The sequence below is a fragment of the Polyodon spathula genome, chromosome 11 (genome assembly GCF_017654505.1).
Source record: "Polyodon spathula isolate WHYD16114869_AA chromosome 11, ASM1765450v1, whole genome shotgun sequence".
Classification (NCBI taxonomy): domain Eukaryota; kingdom Metazoa; phylum Chordata; class Actinopteri; order Acipenseriformes; family Polyodontidae; genus Polyodon; species Polyodon spathula.
Genome location: NC_054544.1, coordinates 35,336,070 through 35,361,104, shown reverse-complemented (window position 1 = coordinate 35,361,104; position 25,035 = coordinate 35,336,070). Strand labels below are relative to the sequence as shown.

Sequence of the window (25,035 nt, the reverse complement as noted above, 5' to 3'; positions counted from 1 at the left end):
TTCATTCTAATCATATACTTTTCCAAACCTTGAGAATCGTGCTGTTGATTTCACCCTTGTGTTATCACAGATGAGACATTCATTGTGGAGTGTACCTTTCAACAAACCCTCACCCTCACCACCCCATATTTCATGAATAGTGCAATCCATCAATAGGTGTTGCTCCCCTCCCTCTTCCCAACATAACAAGCTAATGAAAGACATGCCTATAGTATGAGACAATGTGTCAGTCTCAATGTCCTGGAAGAGGGGTCTGGAATAATCCATGGTGGTGGCCATGGTGGGAGGTCCCCCCCCCCCCCCCCCCCCCCCAATGTCTTCCTGGCTGGTAGCTCCCTCTTCTGAGGCTCCAGCCGCTGCTTCTCCTACCGCCGAAGTGTGTGAAACTCTCCCCCCCCCCCCCCCCCCCCCCCCTTCTTTGTAGCCAGCAACCCCCTTTTCTGAAGCGCTGGCAGCGGTGCTTCCTGTGGTCCTGCAGAGCCGGCAGGTATTCTCCCTCTGTTGGTGGTGTTGGGAGTGACAAGCAGTCCTTCCACAGAGGTGGAGGTGGAACCAGCAGGTATTCTCCCTTTGCTGGTGAGTACACAGGCTGTGGACGCACCGACTCCCCCCTCTTGGGCTGTAGACGCAAGGGCTCCTCCCTCTCACGCAGGACGTTCGTGCTCCTCCCCTCTTGGTGGAGGTGGCAGAACCAGCTGGTATTCTTTTAGTGGGAGAGGGCAGTTGAGTGGAAAGTGCCCCCACTCGCCACAGAGGTAGCACTCCTGTGTCACCCCTATGGTGTGAAGGCTTCCCAGCTCCTCTCCTCCAGTGGCTGTGGTGGGACCAGCAGGCACTCCTCCTCAGCTGGGGCAGGCTTGGGCTGTGGCTGTTTGGGATCCTCCCTTTTGGGAGTTGGCGGAGTCTGGTCTCTCACTCAGAACCACTCGGCCACATCCCCAACCAGGCCCTGGTTCCAGGCCTCCTCATATTGGAGGTCGCCATAGAGGCAGTCCTCCTGAACATGCCCAAACTCACCACAGGCTCCGCACATGGGGGGCCCCTTCAGCCCTCCATTCTTCCTGCTAGGCTGCCCAGTCCGAGGGTCCAAACCAAGTTGGAGCACAGGACCACTACCTCTTCTGCTGCTGCGGTTGCTGAAGCTGCTGCTTCTCCTTCCCCTTTCCTCTTCTTCCTCCCACCTTTCCTCTTCTTCCTCCCATCTTTTCTCCAAAAAAATTATAATAATAAAAAAAACGAAACTGCAGTACCCTTGTGCACAGACAGTGCTGGTTGCTTACTAATCCGCTTAGTGGAGGTGATAGCCAAGAGGAAGGCTGTCTTCATAGACAAGTACTTCAGCTCTATGGAGTGTAAGGGCTCAAACGGGGCCTTCGTGATAGCCTCTAGTACAATGTTAAAAGGAGAACAGTCCTCCAAGGAAAGGTGTAATCCCTGTGCGCCTTTAAGGAAACAGGTAGCCAAAAAATGCACACCTAGAGACATAGAATCTACAGGGGCATGGCAAGCAGAGATAGACACTAAATACATCTTCAAAGTGGAAGGTCACCTTCCAGCATCAAGCAGTTCTTGCAGAAACTGCAAGGTGACTGGCATAGGGCAAGAGATGGGGCCATAAGTTCCCAGCCAGACATCAAGCTTGAAAATATTTCCACATATAGGTATATGAAGACCTAGTGGAGTCCGCTCTAGCGCTCTACATCGTACCCACAACCACATCCGATAGCCCTAGGTCTAGCCAGCGGTCCCTCTCGGGGGACAGACCCATAGCTGGAACCTGCCCGGTTCCGGGTGCCAAAGAGATATAAAGAGCCTACCACACAAGCTGAAAGACAGGAAGGCAAAAAAGGCTCTGTCTTTTTAAAGTTGTTGATTCCAGGAAAGCGGCAAGCCTGCTTTCAGCACAAATGCAAGGGAAATACAACCAAATTGATTCGACTCGAGAAGCTCTTTTGTATCAATACACTCAGCTCAACACAGAGGTCTTACCATACCGTCTTGAGAAGGAAAAAGAGGAAGTGACGGTTTTATTCCCTTGGTGGGTGGCACTGAGTGCATCATCCCAGGAAGGGGCCTGTCGGCAGCTCTGGTATAGAGAGCTCAGGAATATCCAAAAGGGCAGGAATATCCCATACCTAATGTAGTGGTGGTCATATCTTTCTGTCAGTAGGGTGGTAAGTGAGGACCAGATAGATTCTATCATCTGTGCGTTGTATATTGTAAAGCTTTTTTTCTATTTATATGGGCTGACAGTGTTCAGCCAGAATTGATTAAGAATTTATTGCCATAGTTAAGGGTTACCATATTTACTTTTCAATATTTCCAAATTCTCTCATAATTTGGGGAATATATGTATACTATTTCTGACTTTAGCAAATACCCTAGTTAATAAATTATTATCCGTTAAAATATCTCTCCCCAAATAAGATGGTCCTACTCAGTTTGTAATAATTGTGCTTCTTACAAAGTATTCCACTGCTTTATACCTGGGAAAGAAAGTATCAGTTTAAGGGGGTGTGATGTGAAATATCTGCCATTATTATTAGGTTTAAATGACATTTTATTATGGCTAAATGATAACGTAAGTATCAAGGAAAAGTGACGTAATGTGGTGGCACAGGAAATCCACAACAGCTAAATGAGGCAAAACCCAACAGAATCATCTATCGGAAGGTAATCCTGTAGGGAATGTCCACTGTTAGGGATGGGAAATTGAAAGAGCATAATCACATTATAAAGGCATTATACCATTACCAGTGTCTACATAATGCATGACACAGCTTTTAGACATAGGGATTAAGATCAGTCTGTATGGATTAATGCCTATGGATTATGTAGTAACCTTCTTAAGATTCTGTGCTGTTGTGTAATGCAGATGCAACTGAATTAGTTGTACACATTTAATAATTTAATGCACCACTGAACCAATGAATACAAACCGGGGTCTATTAAGAAACTAAGTAATGGATACAGATTGTCAATCAGGCACTGAAGTGAGGCAACGCGGGATTCTCCTTCCCAAAAATGTATTTCTTAGCAAAGCCACTGTCTGCTGGAGATCAAAGAAATATAGTGTTCCTTGTACTTTTGTAAAATAAGTATTGTAAGTAATATAAGTAAAGATAGTATAATAATAATAATAATATAATAATAATAATAAATAATAATAATAATAATAATACAATGTGCATTTCCAATTTCTGTAATGTTAAAAGCATGAGAACATGGGTCTGTCTCTGTGACTGACCTTTGCAAGTGGAGTGGTTTAATTCCCTATTGGGCTCCAGGCAATTAACTTGTTGGGAAACTCTTGTTTTGCAAAATCTCTCACAAAACAAATAGATTTTCCACACATCTTTCCAAGCTACTCTTTGAAGTAATTATTCTGTAATGGCTGTTTCTCTTACCATTTTATTAATCATGCAATCTCAGTCTGGGTTTATACAGTATATTTACTGAAATAAGGATCCTAACTGAAAAGAATGGTGTCTAATTTGTTGGATCAGACTTTTAGTGCAGTATACCATGGTAAAAGCATCACGGATAGTAGTAAACTGTAGTAGAAGGGTGAAATGTTATAAAACAATGTGAAATGTTATAAAACAAAGGAAAGCACAGTGCATAGACGTATAGTATAACCTGGTAAATTCACAGTATTAGAAAGCTGTGGTAAAAACACTAATAAAAGATGCCATTATGTAAGCATCCTGAACAGGTGTATCCTCATATTCTTGTTTGCAAAAGTGACCCTGCCTTCACTGTGTTCTTTATGGTTAGTTTTTAGGCAAACATTTGAATATACTAAAGGGTATAGAAACAGCTTTTAAAATTCTTCTAGAAGAGCTACTGTACATATATTCATTTGTCTAACTCTGTCCTCAGCTTTGTAAAGGATAAATTATATAAAAAATGTCTGAAGCCTAGTCGAAAAAACTATATATATGAGCTATATATATATAAGTTATTAGAATTACCTAAAAAGTCTCCCCACAGTGGCAAAGCAAGGTTCCAACGAGACCCTTTACTTCTAGAGTGTAACTGTGTAGGCATTATTATAATAACGGTGGATGAGATTAAAAAGATAGAACGATATTTCGAGAGGCACGAAAGAAAACGTCTGATATACAATATATACAATGAGGGCTCATCCTCCACCGTTATTTTAGTAATGTCTACAGAATTTATTTTTTGAAATATGGTATTCTGGTATTTAACCATGGTTCAGGCAGTACTGTTAAATTTGAGTTGAAAAGAAAACGGTATTAAAAAAGACAGAGGGACAGATGACGCAGTTAGTTTGTAGCTAGAGCAAATGCAGTTTTTCGACCATATCATACCATACATATATGCTTTAAAATCATACATAGAGTAAGAAATACAGACCAACATAAGAAATAGGAGATTTGTAACTGTATGACTTTATGAAGATATAAGTCGTAGTTAAACTAAAGTGTTTGTATGAAGCTGTATTGTTGCTGAACATATTGCTGTACAACAATTGAAGGACTATCCACCTGTTTTACTGCCATGTATGTAAGTAAATAAAACTTATTGTTTTGAAGTTTGAAAAGTCAATACGCCTGAAATTATTCTATACGAAGAAGCTGGCTAATATGCGAAGCACAGTAACTGGATGATGCGTCACAATCTATAAACAATGTAGGCTACTACAAACTGTGAAGTGGTATATTTGTTTATCAAGAAGCCACCGCATGTTCCATATTTTATTCTTTTGTCCTGGTGATGTATTTCATACTCTCCACTTCCATACTGGTCAATTTCAGTTTTTGCTTCCTAACATCTTCATCACCGTGGCTACCAGGCATAGGTCTTTGTGTGCCCATTCATTTTGTAGGCTACTTACGCAGAGTTGGCACAAACCAGCTATTTATTCTACTTAAATTGGTTGATTTCGGGATGTGTTTTGAATGAGATGTATGCTTCACTGAATTTGTATTTTCAACAAGACAATAAAGGATTCCATCCATCCATAATCCTTTACGGGGTCACGGCCAGCCGGAGCCAAACCTGGCAGACACAGGGCACAAGGCAGGACTACACACTGGACGGGACGCCAGTCCATCTCAGGGCAACACACATGGCAATTTAGAATGACCAATCAACCTGAACAGCATATTTTTGGACTGTAGGAGGAAACCGGAGTACCCGGAGAAAACCCACGCGAATTCTACACAGACAGACCCCAAAGCCGGCGGAATCGAAACCAGGACCTTGGTACTGAGAGGCAGCAGCGTTAACCACCACGCCACCGTGCCACCCGATTCAAGGTATTATTTAACCTTACTAATTGTAAATAACAATAAAATAGTTTTGTCCGCTGTGATTTGGGGTCATTTTACTAAATGTAAAATATAATAACATTTTCAAAGAACATATTAATTCTGCCTGCTGTGTGAATTAATTACTAGGAAGCGGTTTAATGACCTGCATTAAATAACGCCCAGTGACATAGGATTTCCTTTTAAATTGTGAAACAATACTAGTGTTACTTCTAAAGAACTAGGGCACAACACATATGGTCTTTGAATGTTTGTAATTGTGATATAATATAGATGCAACATCAACCCACCACTCCTAATAAAACATATAATAATGTTAAAGAAAACACGTATTTTGAATACCAAAATCTGTACCTTTTTTTCTGTTACAATGCTTGTTTGTTTATTTGATCCTCGGTTCTAAAGAATGCTCTCACGAAAAACCTGTTGTATAATTTACTGTTAACTTGCTAACAGCACAATAAAACCAGTGAGAGCTGGTGAGGCAGGCCACTCCCTAACTGCCGGCGTATGGGTCATTTGCCAATCGGAAGAACAGTGCAACATTTGTACAAGGTAGCTGTAATTTTGTTATTATTTTTAAGTTATATATTTAAATACTTTACGCACAAAGCATTAAATTCGTGAATAACAATTCAAACAAACATAACCAACAAACCGCTAAAAGAAATAATGTACACGAATCGCTTTGAATCAGGTTCTGGAAGAGACCTGATGGTGTTTTCTTGTCTCTATGGAGACCGACGCTCAGACAAGGTTAAATTAAGCCGCTAGGAAAAACAAGTTGCCGGTCGTTTGCTTATTATGTTAGTTCGTATGTTTTTTAAGCATTTGTTTATCGTCAGGCTTCTGCTTCAATTTTAATTTTGATCAAAAAATCCATATATTTGCAACTCGTGAGTTTGACAATGAATAATTCCAGGCCCGTAGGTACTTTTGAACCTGTACACTGTTTAGTCATAACAAACACATTGTTATTAAACAGCTAGTGTTTGCAAATAAACAAGCTTTAAGAAACTGAAATTATGACGACTACCTAATGTTACATTTGATAAAGTAATCCAAGAGTTGGGCAAATCAAAGTCTGGCACGAGTGGGTGGTGTAACACTAAGAGATGCCAAGGTTAGGATTGTTTTTTGGAATCGCCGTTCCCTGAAAATTATACGTTCTAGGCGTATTTTTTTGTTTTTGTTTTGGCAACATTTAAAATGTTACGTGGTTGGTGTCATTCAATATTGAATTGTGCGTCTTTAATAATTATCTGGAGTTATTCCACTACATTTTGGGATTATGGTAATGATTATGGTCATGAATTGGTGTTGAAAAAAAGTTTTTAGGGTATTTTAGAAATCATGTAACTTGTAAACAAAATTATCAAATGTATCCTAGGTTTGTATAACTTATGTACACCTGTTTACATTTGCTGTTTTATTTACTTAATCAAGTGGAATTTATAACATCATTTTTCTGTTCAAGCAGAAGGTTATGGTTTTAGGTCAAATGAGTGACAGGTTGGAAGAGGCTTGCATGCGTCCAGCAAAAACTGTAAGCAAACTGGAATAGCAAAAATGTCTTGTTGAAAAAAGTTACTAAAACATTTTAACCAATTAATCACATTTAATTATTTATTGAAAATAATTGTGATACACAGATAATTTAAAATACAACATTACACTATTATAAACGGTATTTTAAGGCTAAGAGGTAGATTTGATCAATCCCTTAGAAAACAGTTTACCATAGTAAAAGCATAGGAAAGTGTATTAAAGCTTAGGGAAAGCAGGGTAAAGCATAGTCAAAAATTGTATGGTAAAGTATATTTAAAAACATGGTAAATGCATAGAAAAAAACAGGAAAAGCATGGGAAAACTGCATTATTAAAGAGCAAAATGATCATGGTAAGCTTAAGGTATACCTTGCTTTACCCACGAATCATTGTCATCCTGTAGAAGGCATTTGTTCAATTGCTTGTAAGGAATTGCATTCAATAATAAATAAGCTATGTATGCTGGTCTTTGATTTATATTTTTTACTGGGCTGTCTGATTGTACAACCATTCATGTTGCTTTTTATAGAATACACCAACTCCATGGCAAGGAAGAAAGAGAAAGGCAGAGCAAACGCAAAGAAGGGGGGTTCAACCACGGATGTTGCCGTCCTTCTTAAGAAGTTCATGAAAACATATGAAAAACATTGCATCCAGACCCAGAGCAGCGTCAGCACCACAATCAAACAAAACCTGCTGCGGTGTATTGAACAAGATAAGATCATGACAAAGGTGAGCCACACTCTAAACAAAAACACATTATTTGCTAGGAATAAGTTCCCAAATGTGTGGATATTTTGTGCATTTTGACCCTTGGAACAATGTTAATCATACCAAACTGGCACTGGCCTACCCCTTCCAGACATGCCACGCTTGGACCTCCTAGAAAAGTATAATACAATGTTTATTTCTTCATATAGAAAAGATAATCCTTGTTCCAGCCACTAGGGGATCTGTATTATTTGAATTATGTAGGTCATTATCTTATAAGAAATAAACCAATCACTGTGACAGGTTTGTCAGTATTCCAGTACATCTTATCCTGTGCAAAGACCATACCGCACAATTCTAATTATTCATTCAGCAGCAACAAGTATACATTTACTGTATTTCTCATTTCTAGATGGTGCTTTCCTGTCCCGAGTCTTGTGCTGAAGATGCCCCTCCAGTTTGCCTTCGACCACTGCTCATGACAATCAGAGATGAGAGATACATGTTAGGAAAGGAACTGTGCGCATGGAACATAACCCTGAACAATCAAGACATTGCAAATCTTGTAAGTAACAAGATAAGTTGTTTTTTGTGTAGTTGTAAATAGTGGTACTCTCTGATTTTATATATCCCCTTGCATCTATTGATGCATCTTAGAGTGATTTACAAAGTAGGTGCACATTAAAATTTTACCTCCCTGACTGGGGCCATCTGTACACTGGTACTGCAGTGAGACTTCATACAGAGACATGTTGTACAATTTCTTGAAATCTGTAATTCAAGAAAGAGACGCTGTTATACAATGTTTTTCTTATCAGTTTTCTTTTATTTTCATTTTTAAAACTAACTTTGAATGAAACTAATTGAAACTAACTAACTAAAAAATGAAAATACAGGTGTATCTCAAAGCACTTTACAGGTCAAAAATAGTCAAATTTATATGCTATTATATAATATGCTATTATCACACTTTTAATTCAAAGATGATTTGGAAAACTTATATCACTTTTGTAGCCTGTTTGTTGCTCTAAAAAAAATGCCAGGCTTCGGTGTGCTTGTGTGGACTGTACATCAAGAGAAGGGTGATATCTTGGAACATGATCCAGAAGAGTGTGAAGACCCCGCAGTTTTGTTTACAATTTAACATGTTTTTTTTTAGCATTGAACAGTATGTGTAATGCAGCAGCATGATTTATTTTGTTACCGGTAGCCTATATGCCAAAGAAAAAGAAAGTGCGCTAGGTTATTAATTAGATTTTAAATGCTGTTCTCTACAGCTACAGCCAAAAGTTTTGCATCACCTAGAATTTTAACATCATGTAACCAAAGAGATTAAAAAAATTATATCACAAAAGTCTACCAGAAGCCACAACCGTAGTAGTGAATTTCATGTTAGATTTTGAAATGTCAAATTTCTTACATGTCAGGTTTTCATTATTATATAGAAAACGACAAAGCTTTATGTAATTCAATATATTAACGTAAAATCATTCATCAAGTTTCATTCTACAAGGTGATGTAAAACTTTTGGCCATAGCTGTATATGCCTAATGTGCAGATTTATGAATATGGCCCTAAGAGGCTTGATCAGGTTAAAAATTGGACAATGGTAGAATTTATCTGGGAAATAGAATTTACAAAAGCATTTCAGCTTGACTATGTCCAAAATAATATGGATCAAGTTTATAAAAACAGGTTCAGGGGGCTTTTTTGTCATATTTTCAATGCAACCTTGTCTAGTACTCCTCCAATTATTATATTTGTATATTTTAAAAGTTGTTAATAAGAAGCATTACAGTAATGTTAAGATTGTTGATGAGTCCAAGTCCTTTACTGCAAAAGAAATTACTGGCACTAGAATCAGTGTCATACACTGAGGGATTTGCTGGAGGGCAATAACCATAATTGCTCCAAACTTCATGGATTCCTTTCAGACACTTTCAAATAGTGATTCATTACCATTCGGATTTCATTAAGATCCACATTTTATGAAGGAGTTGGCGTGACCTGAGGGTTGTTGCAATCAAGATTTAATTTCTGATGTTTCCAAACTGTCTCGTTGTAACCATAATCTTATCCTCCAGACCTTTGCTTGACTAACACTGCAAGGGTTGACATGCACAATGCCCTTAAAGGAGTTACCACTAGCAATATGAAACCTTGGTAATCTGCATTGGTACAGACAACTTTTTTTTTTCCTAAATCAGAACAGCATAGCAATGCATTTCCTGAAAAGTACAGCAAAAACAGAGGGGAAAACTGTCATGACTTGTCCATGTAAACACTGTCTATGAGAGCAAATGTAAGTCAATCGGTGAAGGTGAGAGCTGGCTGATTCTGTACTTTGTTTTCTTATAATACAAAAATGAAGACTTTTTAAAAATAATTTTGTACAAAGTGGACAGCAGAAAAGGAAATTGTATTGGATTACCTTTTGAGTAATACACCAAAATCTGTTTGTAATCTGCGTGGTAAGAAGGCTTTATTATATTAAAATAGTAGCTTGATTCAATTCAAAAGAAAATATCTTCTGTAAGGTAATTATTAGCCAGATAATGACCGCAGCTGCAGTTAAGTCTCCCGAGCCTATGGCTGATTTATTTGTTCTACAATTTCTTACTTAACTTAAATTGTGAGGACATTCCCTTCAATGAGGTGGGCCTCTAAGCCAGAAATCTAACCGGATATGCTAAGTAAGCATTTCAATCGACTCAGTTTGGAGGGCGTGCCTGTGAGCTACTGTAGCAGGCAGTCTCATAGGAGTTATTGCAGGTTTGATTGTATTAAAAATCAACAGTTAAACACTTAGATGGATGACTTTGTAGCATACCAAACAAAATACCAAACAGCCAAATATCTGTCTTGTTAATAATAATTTATATCAACAGTGTTTGGAATATTGCTATTGTGCCAGTTACACAAGAAAAAATGCATGGTTGGCACAAGTTATGCAAATGTGTTACACAAACATATTTTTTAGCATCCCTGTGAGGTGAGCAAAGGGGGCTACTCCAGTGATCTATGGGACTGTACACAGTACTGTAAACACTGCATACTAAGTGTCTTGACCTAATTCAGCTACCAAGGAGGTTACTGTTTTATGCTTTTCTGAGTTAAGTTCTCTCAGTAGTGTTGTGCAGAAAAAAAATAACCATTTCACCTGTAATGAATATGTTTAGTTTACTAGAATTATGTACCCTATGGTTGTGTTTTATTTTCAAATGCATACTTGTAAACAAACAAGATTAATTGTGGTAAGCATATTTTATCAACATCCATGATTGTATTTATGCACGCACTAGCTAGACGCAGTCGAGGGTTAGTCAGACTGCCACATGTAAAACTCTGTATGTGGGTTTACTCTGGGGGTGCTAGAAAATTTTAAAAAATTATAATTTATATATGAAAGATATTTATTAACATAAAAATTAAATACATAAATGCTACATCATTTATGTATTTAATCTTGGTAGGGTCAACTGTGAAGTATGCAGTGAGCAATAAATGGTAGGATATCCTAATCATAGTTTCCATATAAAACTGGGTGCATTACCAGTACGCCTGCAGGTAAAGTGTTTACTAAGGAATTCTGTTTTTCAATCCAAATTGTCTGTGGGGCACAGATTGTACAAAACTGGTATGTTTATGATTTACTGAACCAAAGTAACAAGTCTTAATGTTATGCACAATGTAAGGCGACCCAGAGGCATTTATAAATGATGTTATTGCTATAACAAGGTTCAGCTTGTGGTTTCAAACAAACTAAGCATTTATATTGTATAATTGTCTTGAAGTTTTTTTTTTGTTTGTTTGTTTTTTACTTTTTGTTTAATTTATAATGGATATTTCATCGAGAACCTATAAAGCATCTCATATAGATATAAAGTGTTGTTCCAGAGCTGTAATTCATTTCTCCCCCCAATGTTCACAAATAGAATAGTGTGTGAAAATAAGAACATGCACCCAGCTGGGATTTATGTAAAATGTATTACAATATAGCCTACACTACATACACATCATAAAATATACTATGAGTACCTGCCTTGATGACAGGTCTCAGGAAATGGAGTTAATTATTTTCACACACTTTTTATGCTATATGTGAGAATGCTTAAATCCCTGCCAAGTATCTGTGTATGGTTGTGGTAGGTGGACCAACTCTTGAGCCAGCCTTTTCCATTGGTTGTAACATTGTCCAACCAGTTAAAACTATGTAGTTACATTTCTAACCTACAATAAACTTGTCCATATGTGTTTGTGATGAGTTCATTTCAACGCTTCGTAAGGTATATTGTGCATGCAGTTGTTTGCATGCGCAGTAAAGTAAATGCTTTCTAAGTAAGATCAAAATACAGTTGGGTCTATTCAGTTGATCTATTTAGTGGCAAATCTAAATGCTGCTGCTGTTTTTGTCATTTAAAGAGGGGATCTTTTGAAAACCAAAATCTCTACTCTTTTTAGTCTCTTTTGATTAGTTTTAACTTTGTTAGTTTTGAAGTAAAACTGAAATACCAAGTTTGGTCCTATTTTAAGATTAAAGTGGTGACAGTATTTAAATCTTCCTCAATTGCATAGACTGAAGTATCTTCTCAAGCTAAAACTGTAATCCTTTAGTAATTAATATTTTTAAAATTATTGCATTTGCTGTTTTTGATATTGTAGTCAATAGTTCTGGAACTGAGGGGTCGGTCTTCCTATCCATTCACCCATCTGGAGCTACTGGGCTGTGAAATTGATGCTTGGTCTGTAGAGCGGCTAGGCAAAGCAATCTGTTTCAGCTCACTGGCCGTGGTCAATCTGGATTACAATGAGTAAGTGCTTGCTGCATATCTGAGAATCACTTCTAAATCATTACTTAAAACAGTTAATGTTCATTAGAAAGTTTGAAAGTTTCAAATAATTCAAACATAAGGCAAGTGATTAACAAGTTAATCATTAAAAAAATATTATTTGTGTCTTTATTCTTTTATTTTGTGTAAGCATGAGCAACATTATTACTGTCCTTTTGCTTGGTTTTATTTATTTATATGTATGTATGTGTGTGTGTGGGTATGATTTCACAAATATTTCCAAACTTTTGAAAACATTCTCATACGTTTATAAAGCCATCGCTATAACATTGTTTCTGTCCTAAGTAATATGAAATCTGTTCTAGGCTGTATTTATCCACCACAACTATACCAGTATAGCTTAACTGCAAGACCTTCTTGGTAGTTACCTCAAGCCAACTGTTTCTAAACCACGTTGTTAGTTTAACTTTTAAATGCCATTTGGTTTCATAAGTGTTACAAACTATGAATGGAATTCATATAAAGATCTTTCACCACCATCATTAAAACTGCTGATTTGTTCCAGATTGTATTTATCTTTAAGAATGAAGTACTGCCAAGGATTTTTTTATTTGTGTGTGTTGTTCTTGAACATACCCTCCAACAAGTACTGGGTCACAGGCAGTAGGAGGGTAGTGTACTGTAATGTACTGTATATATTATCTCCACCCTGGGAGCACAAACCAGTACACCTGTATTGCAGGGCTAAATGGTTATGAACTTTATCATATTTATTACCGGTATTTTCTTCTCAAATCTTTTTTTTTGTCCCTAATGTATATTGTTTTAGGGGGATTTCATCAGGAAACAGTGTGTTCTTGCACTATTGTACTTATCTTTCCAATACCTTGTTTATCCAAGTCTTTATATCAAGTGACATTTTTATTCCAGATTTGGAGATGAGGGAGTTAAAGGTTTGTTAAATGGTCTTGAGGGAAACAACCAATTGGTCTCGTTAAGCCTATGTTACTGTAAACTGGGGCCATCGAGTGGATCCTTGCTGGGTGCATTTATTACACAAAGTGCCATAAGGTGAGGTGATGCTCTTTTCTAATATTTCATTATGTTATGTATATTGATGTGTGGAAGGGTGGTGGGTAATTCACTGACACAGGAGACAGACTGGTGGATTTGGCAACACCGCACAGGTGCCCAGTTTTATTTTGGGGTGCTCTTTTTCTTTTAGCCCACAGAGGGCGCTGTTGGTCCGTGGTCTGCTTACAACGATGGTAAACAGAACCACGGGAATACCAAGCGATGGTACACAATACCAGCGCACTTGCAGGTGCTTCGAAACAATAATTCAAAACAGAAGGCACAAAGAAACAGGTAAAATAAAACAGTAACAAAACTACAAATAAAAGGTGCTGCACTTGACAGCTATATCCCAGTCGCCGCTACCCATGCGACCTGGATCACCGACCTACACTGCCGGCTAACTAGCCTGCTCCGTTACAATACTCCGTGGTCTGCCCAAGGGTTCCCCGCTCTCAGTGTCTCGCTGTGAAACTCTGTTTCTTTTTTTCTCCCGGCTGATTCTCGGTCCTGGACCAGAGCTTCCGCACTCTCGGCGAGTCTAAATGGACAGACCTGAGGAAACAACAGAGCGTTAACTTATAGGGCTAACAGTCTCCCCAAGACCCGCCTCTCAGCCATTCAGTGCGGGGGAAAATCCACACACCCATTTTCCCACCTCCCTGTGTCACTGCCATGACTCACAGGCGGTTGTTGGACGACTGCCGCCCTCTTCCTGCAGCACCGTGAACACGCCAGCAGAGTCAGCACAGATCTCCCCTGCTACATGATGTTATACAGAATGATTACAAACTGAAATATTAAAATTCCTAAAGGCCATTGAACCAAATGCTCATGTAAACATTTGCTTGAGATACTAAACCTAAAGTTTAGGATCCCTAGTTGTAATATCAACCTGGCAGCTGAGGTTTAATTGTCAATAGTTCAAATATGTTAGTGTTCTTAATTTTACATTTGTTGTAACCTTTATGTATGGTTTGGGGGGCAGGAGCTAGCCCCCCCCTCCACCCCTGTCTCAATTATTCTCCGTATTTATCCCCTGGGTTGCACCCTTATTCTTTGTCTTGTTTTTCATTTTCCTCTTTCCTTTTTTGTTTTTCTCCTCCACTGTGCTGCTTCACTTCTGAATAGTTTATCTCTGGGGGTAAGTGAAGTTCACTTCCCAACCTTAGAAGCCCAGCTGCACTGGCCTCTTCCACTGCCAGCAAGGTTCTCCACAAGCCAGAGGAGACCCATGGCCAAAACTATGCTAGCACCCTTTGTTCTTCCACTCTCTCTCACTCAGTGTTTCCCTTGGGGGGAAATATCAGTTGCTTCTCCCTGTCTGGACCCCTCTTTGTATTTCTTTTTTCAGTGTTCCTGTCTCCCCATGTGGGAAGTGAAGATCACTACCTAGCCTTGAAAGTCTGGCCGCACCGACCTCCCTCCGCGTAGGCGACCCTTATAAGCCGGAGAGACTTCTAGACTTCCCTTAAATTCATCCATTGGTCTTTTCTTAATTTCCCCTTGGAAGAAGAAGCGCTTGCTTCCCAGCTTTGGAGGTCGATAGGTTCAGTCTCACCTCCGCGAGAGAAGGGAAAGTCATGTCCTCTTTCTAAAATCACAAGCGCATCATCCCTCTTTCAGTTTCTCAGGTTTTACTCCATGCAGCCTTGCTCCTGTTCCGTGAACTATTAACTGGAAGTGTCTAATTTAACTGAGAACATAATGAGATATATAAGCATAATAATATTATTTTAAATAAATACAATGTTTAGTTTATTAAAGTAATGTTAAAATGAATTGTACTACACATCTATAACCATGATATAATGCATAGTGGATAATTTGAATAATCTAATTACTGTTATTTTCAGAGACTTGTATGTTAATGGAAATGAGTTACAGTGTGAAGGGGCCTTAGATTTAATCAGGCAGATAGCTGAATATGCAGAGAATGAGGCAATCAAGAAGCTTTCTGAACAGCATCTGAAAGGTAAAGGAACATTTTATATCTTTCAAAGTAAATTCCTACAAAATAGCAAAAATCATAGTCACTTAACCGGTAGGGATTTATAAGAAGGAAGCGCTCTATATGTGGAATTGTTTTTCTTCTCAAATCAGAACCTGACACTGAAGTTGCTAACCTTAATATGGAGTCTGAAAGAATAAGCATTGCTGGATCAGGATCGTCAATCAAAAACATGAAGAGAAAGAAAAAAGGTACTGATTGCAATGACAACAATGCCTTTGCTTACGCCATAAACCTAATGGTGACAAGTCAGTAGCATTATTCAAAAAACTGGTGTGTATAATGTTAAATACAGTGTATTTAAGGGCCCCTTTCTCAGATTAAATATTTCTAAAAACACATCTGCATCTGCTCACATGTTGACCAGGACAGCAAGTCCACAGTACATTGTTTTCAGGCATCTTGCCCCAGACAGTAGTTTTGTGGGGAGTTTAAGATGATAGAAAGCTGCACCCCTACATTTCATACTTGCATAATAACTTATAAATGAGATTAAATAATAATTAGTAAAATAATTGTCACGTGTTTTAAATTAATACAGGCTTTGGTTTCTGCCAGTATTAGGATTATACAGAAACCCAAGAGTCCACATGGAAAGTGCTGTTCTGGCTTCTGCTGGCCCAAGGCGACAGCTCCGGATACTTGCTTAGCTGTCTAGTGACAGACAGTTGCCAAACAAACACAAACAAACAAAACACTCAAGAATACTTTTACTATGCTTTCACAGCGTCTCTTACGGTCCTTCCAATTTCTCAATACAAACAAAGCCAAGCGAAGGAAAAGATTTATGATTCTCCGTCCCCTTTATGCTATCAAGCATGACCCCTTGGTAAACGATTGCAGCTGTCTCTATTGCCTGCAACTGCTACATCGTTTACCTTATGGGTCAATACGTTCCTGCACCAGAGTCTTGCCTCCTTCCAGGCTGACCGACTTCCCGACCCTGGAAATGAACTGTCAGGCCAGCCCGTCTAAAGACTTCCCCTTTCGCTACTTCGCGCCCTCACAGGTCGGGAGGGAGATTTACAACCAGAACTGATTATATTTCTGACACAAAAAGCAAGTTGCCTTTAATCAGTTATATGAACAAAACTGTGCTACTAACCTATAATTTCTATATACTGTACTTTGGTTCACAACTTATGTAGGGTGACATACTGGCTATTTTATTCAAGGCAATGTATTACCCTCCTTAGGTTAGAGCTGAAAGATAAGTATTTTGTTGGCGATGATCACAAGCAATGCTATATTTTGGCAAGACAGGTGACGTTAAACAAACGCCAATTAACAGAATTCCCCTAAAGAAATAAATACTGAAACTTCTAAAATGTATTTTTTTAACCCTAAATGACATGATATGTAGGGTTATTATGTTTGACCCCATTCACACTTGCAATTTAAGACGGCCTCGGGCCGCCATTTCTCATATGTGAACGCACCATAAAAGAAAAGGCAAGCCAGGGCCTTCCTAGATTTAGGCCACTGCTTCAATGTGGCCCAGGACTGGCCTTTACATATATAAGGACGCAAAACAGACTTGGGGCCACTTTTTCGTATAACATGACCAGTTTGTTTACGTCGCTCAGTACTCCCACGTGCACGAAAGGTAAATAGAAAGGTGAATGCTCTGCTAGCCAAGGTGGCAGTGGATCAATATTGAATGGTAACTATTTCTACATCATACAACTTTAATTATAAAAATAAAATAAATAATCTAGCGGGTTAACGTTCAGGTTGTTTCTTTTACATAATATATGAGCTGCAGTGCATTCATAATTAAGTGTAATTTGTCACAATTACCTTTTCTTCCGGTTATTTAGTAACTAAGCAATAAATATAAAAACTGCAGGATTGTGGATCTCAGTAATGCAGTGACTTGGCATATTCAGCCACCATGGTTTATTTTGCATGCAACGATATAAATGGCTACAGAAGTGTGTGTCTGTACATTAAAATGCCGATCATTTCTTTTAGCTGCTTGCTTTCACAAACATAAAATACTGTTCTCATCCAGAAATACTAAGATCGTTGATGCACCATAACATTAAGTCAGATTAGTCAATTATATAGTTTTTTTTTAAAATATCTTCCATAAAATTGCTACTGTGCTACATTGAAAGAAATATATTAATAACAAACATCTGCTACAAATTAAGGATTACTGTATATCCCTGAAGCTCTTCCATTCTGAGTGCAGGCTATCCTTCCATAAAAACATGCAATTCGACACATTTTAGGCCTGCTTTTCAGTCACACATGTGAACGCACAAAGTCTCCTTAACCTGCAAATAAGAACTGGATTGCTAACCTAAATATGCGGCGGCCCTGAGTTAACACTGGGCCAGCACAGTAGTGTGAACCGGGTCTATTTCAAGAGATACAAACAGAGAAGCATTCAATTAAAAGAAAATGAGAAATATACAGTTAAAGTGCTATTTTATTATAATTAGAAATGAATGCAGAATATATTTGCTCTGCTACATAAACTCCTTGGGGTGACGTTTAGTTTCTGGCCGTGTTTCGCATTTAGCTGAAACAACTTCTACCATTTCTGGACGAAGTTGCTGCATGTTCTAAACTTTAGAACAAGATGGATTGCTCTTCTAATATATGCAATATGTGCTCAGGCACAGTCATGCTGTGGGCCAAAAACATTGAGCAAATGAGACGGATGGAGGAGGATTAAATATTCGACTGTGAGGCCACCATCAATAGCACTGTAACAGGGCCAGAACCCCAGGTATGTGAAAGGGGGGCAGGGCAAAGCCCTGCTTGTATATTTGTTTTTTTATTATTGTTATTATCATTATTATTATGATTTATTATGTTTAAATATGATGGAGAAAAGTCGTAGTTATTGCTTGGCAAGGACCAGCGAGGTAACGTCCATCATGATGTATTGTTTTTGTTATAAAATACCTTGTGTGAATGCGTGACTGTCGGCTAGTAATTATTGAATTAGCTGGCAGTCACGCATAATAATTCTATCTGTGCAGACTATGGCTGAGGAGTAATGAGATCATTAATAGCCAGTTAACCCCTCGGCCATGATATAAAAGACCTGCAGATTTGGCTGCGAGGTGGGTGTTCGGAGGAGTGAACGAGAGAGAGCGATGAGAAAAAGGAAAAGAAAACACAGGATCAGTGAAAGCGATCTGCCAAGCCTGACCTCTGTGTTTTTGATGTTTTGTGTTGTGTTTGAGATTTGTTTTGTTTAAAGCCTTTATTTTGCACTCTGAGCAAGTGTCTTTTGTTTTAAATATTTTATTTATTTTGTGATTTAAAAATAAACAGCGCCGCAGTGCCTTTGCACTGCAGCTCTTTGCCTTTGTTATTGTTCCTGCATCTGGCCTGATGTCACCACTCTGCTAACCATGTCACAAGCACAGAAATGAAAGGTTTTACCATCTACTTGGCCAGAACAAGCCTTAGTATAGCACTTATCTATGCATCTCCAAAAACATAACCGCTTGTCGGAATATGGCAAATTTCAGCCGCCAGTGGCTGCTCACTGTTTGGAATAACCTCAGTGGCTCACCAACTTGGGTGTTGATCGTGGCCTGATAGCATTTACAGTAGTTTAGGCCTTAGTAAAGTGAATGTGTGTATGTTTTAGAAATAAGGCATTGCTGGCGCCACACTTTCAACATCTCAGAAATCGGAAACTCTTCCGGCAAAATGTGCTAGTGACTTTGCCCTGTGCTTTTTTTTTCTTTGGGATTTCCAGGAGAAAGAGATCAAAGGCTTTGAGTCATTTGCTTCAAACTTTATACACAGCTATGTTCAGTAACATGCTTGTTCTACATACTGTGATTGCAGTTTGCATGGTGTGGAGCTTCCTTTTATCTTCTAATGGGCTAAGCAATTTCAATATGCTGAAACTTGATGATGCTTTGTTAATAAGCTGGGATAATTCATAGCACCTCCCCACCCTTCTGGTCAGCAAAGTTAATAATAATACAATAGTATCATAAAAACAAAGTATTGAAATTCAATAAAATAGGGTTTTTACCTTATAAAATTAAGCATTCCACCAGGAGCAAGTACAGTAGTTGTATTCGATTCTTAATTGTTACCACACTGACATAATTAAATTCAGAACTGAATTATAATAATTGTGTGTAGGAAAACCAATCTGGCTGGCACACCAAACAAAAGTAAAGAGAAAACAGTGTCATGTCAATATTATTTGGTAAAATAAAAACTTCAAAAAGGGTAGACATATTGTATCAACAGTACTAGAAACAATTCATTTGTGAATAACATATCAACTAAGGGAAACAGCAAAAAATAGAAAAATCTGGCTTTAACATTAAAAATGTATAATTAAAGGGGATATACTATTTTGTACTGTTAATAATAATAATAATAATAATATTATTAATAATAATAATAATAATAGAGCAAACCTGTCTGAAATATAGGTTGAACCAGAATAAAAATATACTGTAATCTCTAACAATAATAGTAACCCTAACTAATCCAAAGCAGCTGGGGCCAGACTCTGTTCAGAGGATGATCGTCATTTTTATTTTATGTTTAAGATACTTTCAAATGTTGGCCTGCACTGTAATTCACAGCTTTGCAATGTGCACTAGAAGTGTAAGTACAGTACTGTATTTACAAAGTTGTGCTTCCTGTTAGTCTGTTACAGTTCCTGTCTGGGCAGTAGACTGTAGTCCCAAATAAATGATAAGATTCCAGTCATTAAAATAGAATGATATCTACAAGATAGTGATGCATGTTAAATACCGTTTAAGATAGTTTAATTGCATTTTTGTGTTTATGTGTTTTTGTTTTTTGTGAAAGGGAAGAAGAAAAAGACAAAGCCTCCAGAAATTGGTCCCTGGTTAGAAAAATTACATCTAGCTGACAATGGAATCGATGGGAATGGGGAGGAAGGGAGAACAAGCCCACTGACGTTTACAGCAATGCTGTGTCGGTGAGCACTGTGACCACAAAAACAAAGACCAATCAGAGCTGCATGAAAAAGTAGATCAGCATGAACTACAAATTTGACACGCAGCCAGACACATATGCCTTTTTATACCTCCAGATTAGAAAAATGGTGGTGTCCAAACTTGTGGTTGTGGGTAATACTCTACAAAGTAGCAAACATTTTCTACAAATTACTGTAAAAATGGATGCTCTTAGTGTGGTATCTAATTGTTTAAAGAAACACTTTCCCATGCATGCTGGATTTGGGTAATGTTCTTCCCAATTAAACTATTCCCTATTATAATTGAATTATCTTAGCTGTGTTTTTCATTACTATGTACAGCCATTATTTTTGTATATTGATAATTGCTTCCAAATATCTTGCCTTCAGTGCCTCTTCCTAAAATCACAAAATCCCATTAACTAGTGAATGTTTTTATTTTATCGTACTGTTTATTAGAATAATAAAGTTTTCAGATCACTTGATGGAGATTGATTTAGACGATAACTGTACTGGAGAACTTTGTGGAAAGCTCATTCTGGAGGCTTTGAAGGAGAGAAAAGAAGGTACAATCAACAGCCATACAAACATTTAAAAGGATGTTTTCTTTACACTGTGTAAACTGTAACATGCGGTTTTGCCACTCTATTTACAGCTAAACTGACCGGTTTGAAAGTCAAAGTCACAGCCCAGATAAGTGCAGATACTTTCAGTGCTATCTTAAAGAACAGCAAGAAGCTAAAATCCAGAAAAAAGAGAAAGAAGATAAAGGTAGGGTTATTTGTTGCTTATTATGTGATATACAATAGTACACATTTTCTGTAATATACAGTAACTTAACCAAAAATGTGTTGCCTTTATACTATCAATGGGGTACAGGGCCTCATTAGGAATAGTGAGGGATTCTATCTCACATCTGACAGTTGAGCCTTGTCTCATTGCTTTAACAAAGTCTGTCACAACTGCATTCTTTCCTATTGTGATGCGTGCAGAACCAGCTTTTATTATCCCCTGCATGTACAGCATGTCCTTATTTAACAATTCTAAACAATTAACATTATTTTCTTTTTTTTTGTTGTATTGTTGACATTATGACATTATTGAGAACCTTTTTAATATAATACTAGTAAAAAAGAGGTCCCCTGAAATGGAAATGTGAGTCTTCTGCATGTTTACATCAATTTGATGTACTTCACACAGGTTCTCATTTAAAAGCAATGCATCATGTTTTGATAGGTAATGTATTTTCATTTATCCGTTGGTAGCTGTTTGCTGAATATATTTCCACACGTTTAAGCTTTGTTGCAGACCAGGCTTACAGATAGGATTTATAGTCTTGGCTTGTGAGCAGGCATGAAGTTTGCCAGTAAATACAGATTAGTTAAAAATAAGTAAAAAACCTAAACTCCCAAATACACCCCCACCCCTGCACTCCTCTCCTCCATCACCTCCCAATCCATTTGTTTCATTGGTTGATTATATTTTTAGTATCGATGTAATAATATACAAAAAAAATCTCTACATAACAACTTGCAGTAAATGTAATTTATGGATTACAAGACTAGTACTGAAAATAAACAGTTGTGCTTTCCTGTAAGTTAGAAGATTTTGTCCTTTTAGCGTGTGAATCACTTTGTAATTATCATTCAGCAAAGAATACAGTAAGTAGCTGCCAAGATTTTAATATCGAACACAAGGAGGCTTTCCATTGAGTTTGCTCTTTTCACCAGTAGTAAGGCCATCAATTAATTTTGATGCATTAAACTGTTATGGGAGGCTTTTTTCCACCCATGTAACATATAGAGTAGATCTCCTCCTAGCAGCTTATGATTTAATAATTCTGACATCAGTGTAAGACACGTACTTACCTTCAGACTACACAGCTTGCTCTTTAGTTAAATGGTAATACGTTTGTTTTTTAACTGAAGTCAATGGTCTGCATCCAGCCAGCCCACTTTAATGGCTTGGCATCTTAGACCACTGAATCAAATGGAAAGACATTTTTATTACTTTGTATAAAGTAATAAAGGCATTTTTATCCTTTTGCTTTTACCTTGGTATCCATTGTAAACTTTTATAAGTGTATAACTTGTGCATGTGTTTTGTGGTACAATCTCAATAATTGATAGAAATATGTGGTCTTAAGACCTTGTAAATATAAATCAAAAGGTTTATGGAGGAAGGTATACAATTACACTACAGATTAAAATTCTTCCCCTACATCAAAGCATCTAGCAAGCAAATGCATGACAATATTAAGTAACTCAAGCTAATGCATTACAAGCTGATAGCCAAATCAGAAAAGAAATTATAAAAATAAACATTAAACATTTGCTACAATTACATTTAAATATTTTTTGGCTCAAGCCCTTTTAAACACCCTAAAGTTAATTCTTAACATATTTTAATAAGCCGTTCCAAGTGCTATCAAAGGCCTTTAGCCAGAACAGTAGGTGGACGTGTATTACATTTTGGAGGTGGCATTACAAAAGCCTTTTATGGTGCATTGCTGAGAGGTTCCCAGCAGATCACAAATGGACTGTGGGGCCTAGAAGCCTGTAGCTGTACTAGCTAATTTGATCCAGTATTGTCATGCATTGGGTAACAACAGAAGAGCACAAGACCTATTACGTGGTGTGTAAGAAAAACGGCAGTTTGTATCTCCAGCTTTCTGTTGGCAGTGCTCTTCAACTGTTTTCAGTTGAGGCACATCCTCACTTTTCCATGCCGACCTCTGCTAAATTTCTGTTAACTTTTAAAATGCCTTAGTAAAAATCCCATGAGAACCCCTTCTTTTTGTTTAAATATGAACACCTCAAGTCAATTGTAGAAATACTGATTTTTGCAATTCTTACATTTTCAGAACTTTATTATATGTTACCTAACTTAATGTATAAGGTTATGTCCGGGTGCATAACCTTATACGTTTTAATCCTGAAAACTATTAGCTCCCCCACTAGCATTTCTTTGAATGTTGATAGATTTGATTTTACCTACGTTTAACCTAAAAATGCATATATAGTATCTGAACTCAATTTCAGCAAGTTAAAACAGGGCACGTATTGGTATTTGTGAAGGTCACTTTTCACACTACTGGTTTTGTGCCAGGCCATATCTTTCTGTTCACAAAAAGTCCCTATGTGAGATATTGAATGAGTTCAAATAGTGAATACTGTCACTGGGGGGGAATAATCCAACTAGTAGTCAGACTCTGCCAGTAACTGAAATAGCATGTCATCTTGTGGTTCTGTACACTATTTTATGTCATACCTACATTGTACATCAGGATTGAATTGTAATGCCTTATTAACATGTTCTATTTTGTTTTTTTCTTGTTTAGAAAAAAAAGTAAATGACTGGTGTCTGTGTGGTTAGCTGAGAATGAAGAAATACCATTAGTGGTCTGAGAAGATGCACACATGTTTTACATTTGTATTATTCAAATACAAAGTTGGTATCTTTGCAATATTACACTCAGACATTGCAGTACTAGAAAGGATTTGAGACACACCGTATGATTTATTAAAATAATATGTTCATTCTTAGATAATTCTTAGTATAGCTGTTAATATAAATAATTCTAATTGCAGATAATGTGTGTTGTTTTTAATGTAGGTAACTAAAAGGTTAATAAGGTTCAACAAATAATTTATATTATTGCAATCCATAGTATCAGTCATTTTAAAGTCAAATTTTTTCAGTAGAGTAAATACAATTCATTGTATTAGCTTATTAGTTTATTAATGTTATTGTACTTGAAATGGGGAAATAATTGTAGTCTGTGTAATTATGAAACAAAAAAATATAACTTTGTATGCGTGTACATTTCAAAAATATGGTATCCTGAAGAAATTTCACTTCAACCTTTGCAAACATTTGTCAGTCCCATATTTCTTAATTAAAGAGTTTTTTTTGTTTTTTTTTTCTGAAGACTGTGTGCCTGATCTCTTTGTGTAACTTTATTGTGTGACACATGAGTGATATAAAACTTGCAACTTGATTGCTCTGTAAATCGATTCCTCCTCCCATGAGACAACACCACTACAAGATAAAAGTAAGACACCTTGACAACATTACAAGCCCAGGGAAAACCAAGGACCAATTTGTTATGATAGGCATTACCAAGAGCCATATAAAAAATGTACGGTAATCATTCAAGATGCTTTCCTGGTCAAATATTGTTGTTTTTTGGGTTTTTTTTTGCCCAATTTGAAATGTGCAATTTGAATGCAACCTTACTGCTGCAACCCACATGCTGATGAGGAAGACTGAAAAACAGTAAGCAACCTTTTTTGTTTCCGCTGTCAAACCAATCCAATCCTCTTTTCACCTACTGAACCAAAGCAACTTATGCATTAGGCTAGTGATCCCTGACGTCAAGGGCCCAGCCTGGGATGTCTCTGCCAAGTATGGTGAAAGAAACTAGTCCCACCTGATTGTCCTCCCAAACACAGCGGGAGAGCAAAGGCCAATGCAACACTAAGTAAAATGTTTGTTCCACTGTAAGAAAATGTTACATGTTTTGCAAAATGTTTTGCAGTTCTTTTTTTATATTAAATGGAAATAATTACATATTTATATAATTACTGATGAACTGTCATTGGTGTGATGTATGACAGGTTGCAAAATGTGATGTGTAATTCATTATAGGCAATCCAACCTT

At 37.5% G+C, this 25,035-nt stretch overlaps 1 protein-coding gene across 3 annotated transcripts in view; it reads left to right on the top strand.

Annotated features, from left to right (window-relative positions):
• Positions 1-24,865, top strand: part of LOC121323125 — a 36,595-nt gene extending 11,730 nt beyond the window's left edge. Inside the window, exons 2-12 of one of the 3 annotated variants that reach the window (XM_041263927.1) lie at positions 5,151-5,288; positions 7,377-7,579; positions 7,971-8,123; positions 12,221-12,369; positions 13,279-13,419; positions 15,279-15,397; positions 15,526-15,624; positions 20,243-20,375; positions 20,832-20,938; positions 21,028-21,143; positions 23,713-24,865. In XM_041263927.1, coding sequence (XP_041119861.1) covers positions 7,391-7,579; positions 7,971-8,123; positions 12,221-12,369; positions 13,279-13,419; positions 15,279-15,397; positions 15,526-15,624; positions 20,243-20,375; positions 20,832-20,938; positions 21,028-21,143; positions 23,713-23,724 — 1,218 coding nt within the window. In that variant the 5' untranslated portion in view covers positions 5,151-5,288; positions 7,377-7,390 and the 3' untranslated portion in view covers positions 23,725-24,865. Of the gene's footprint in view, positions 1-5,150; positions 5,289-5,782; positions 5,856-6,060; positions 6,424-7,376; positions 7,580-7,970; positions 8,124-12,220; positions 12,370-13,278; positions 13,420-15,278; positions 15,398-15,525; positions 15,625-20,242; positions 20,376-20,831; positions 20,939-21,027; positions 21,144-23,712 lie in introns of those variants that run through there. The other 2 variants (XM_041263926.1, XM_041263929.1) reach the window with 2 other exon arrangements.
• Positions 24,866-25,035: the final 170 nt, after the last annotated feature.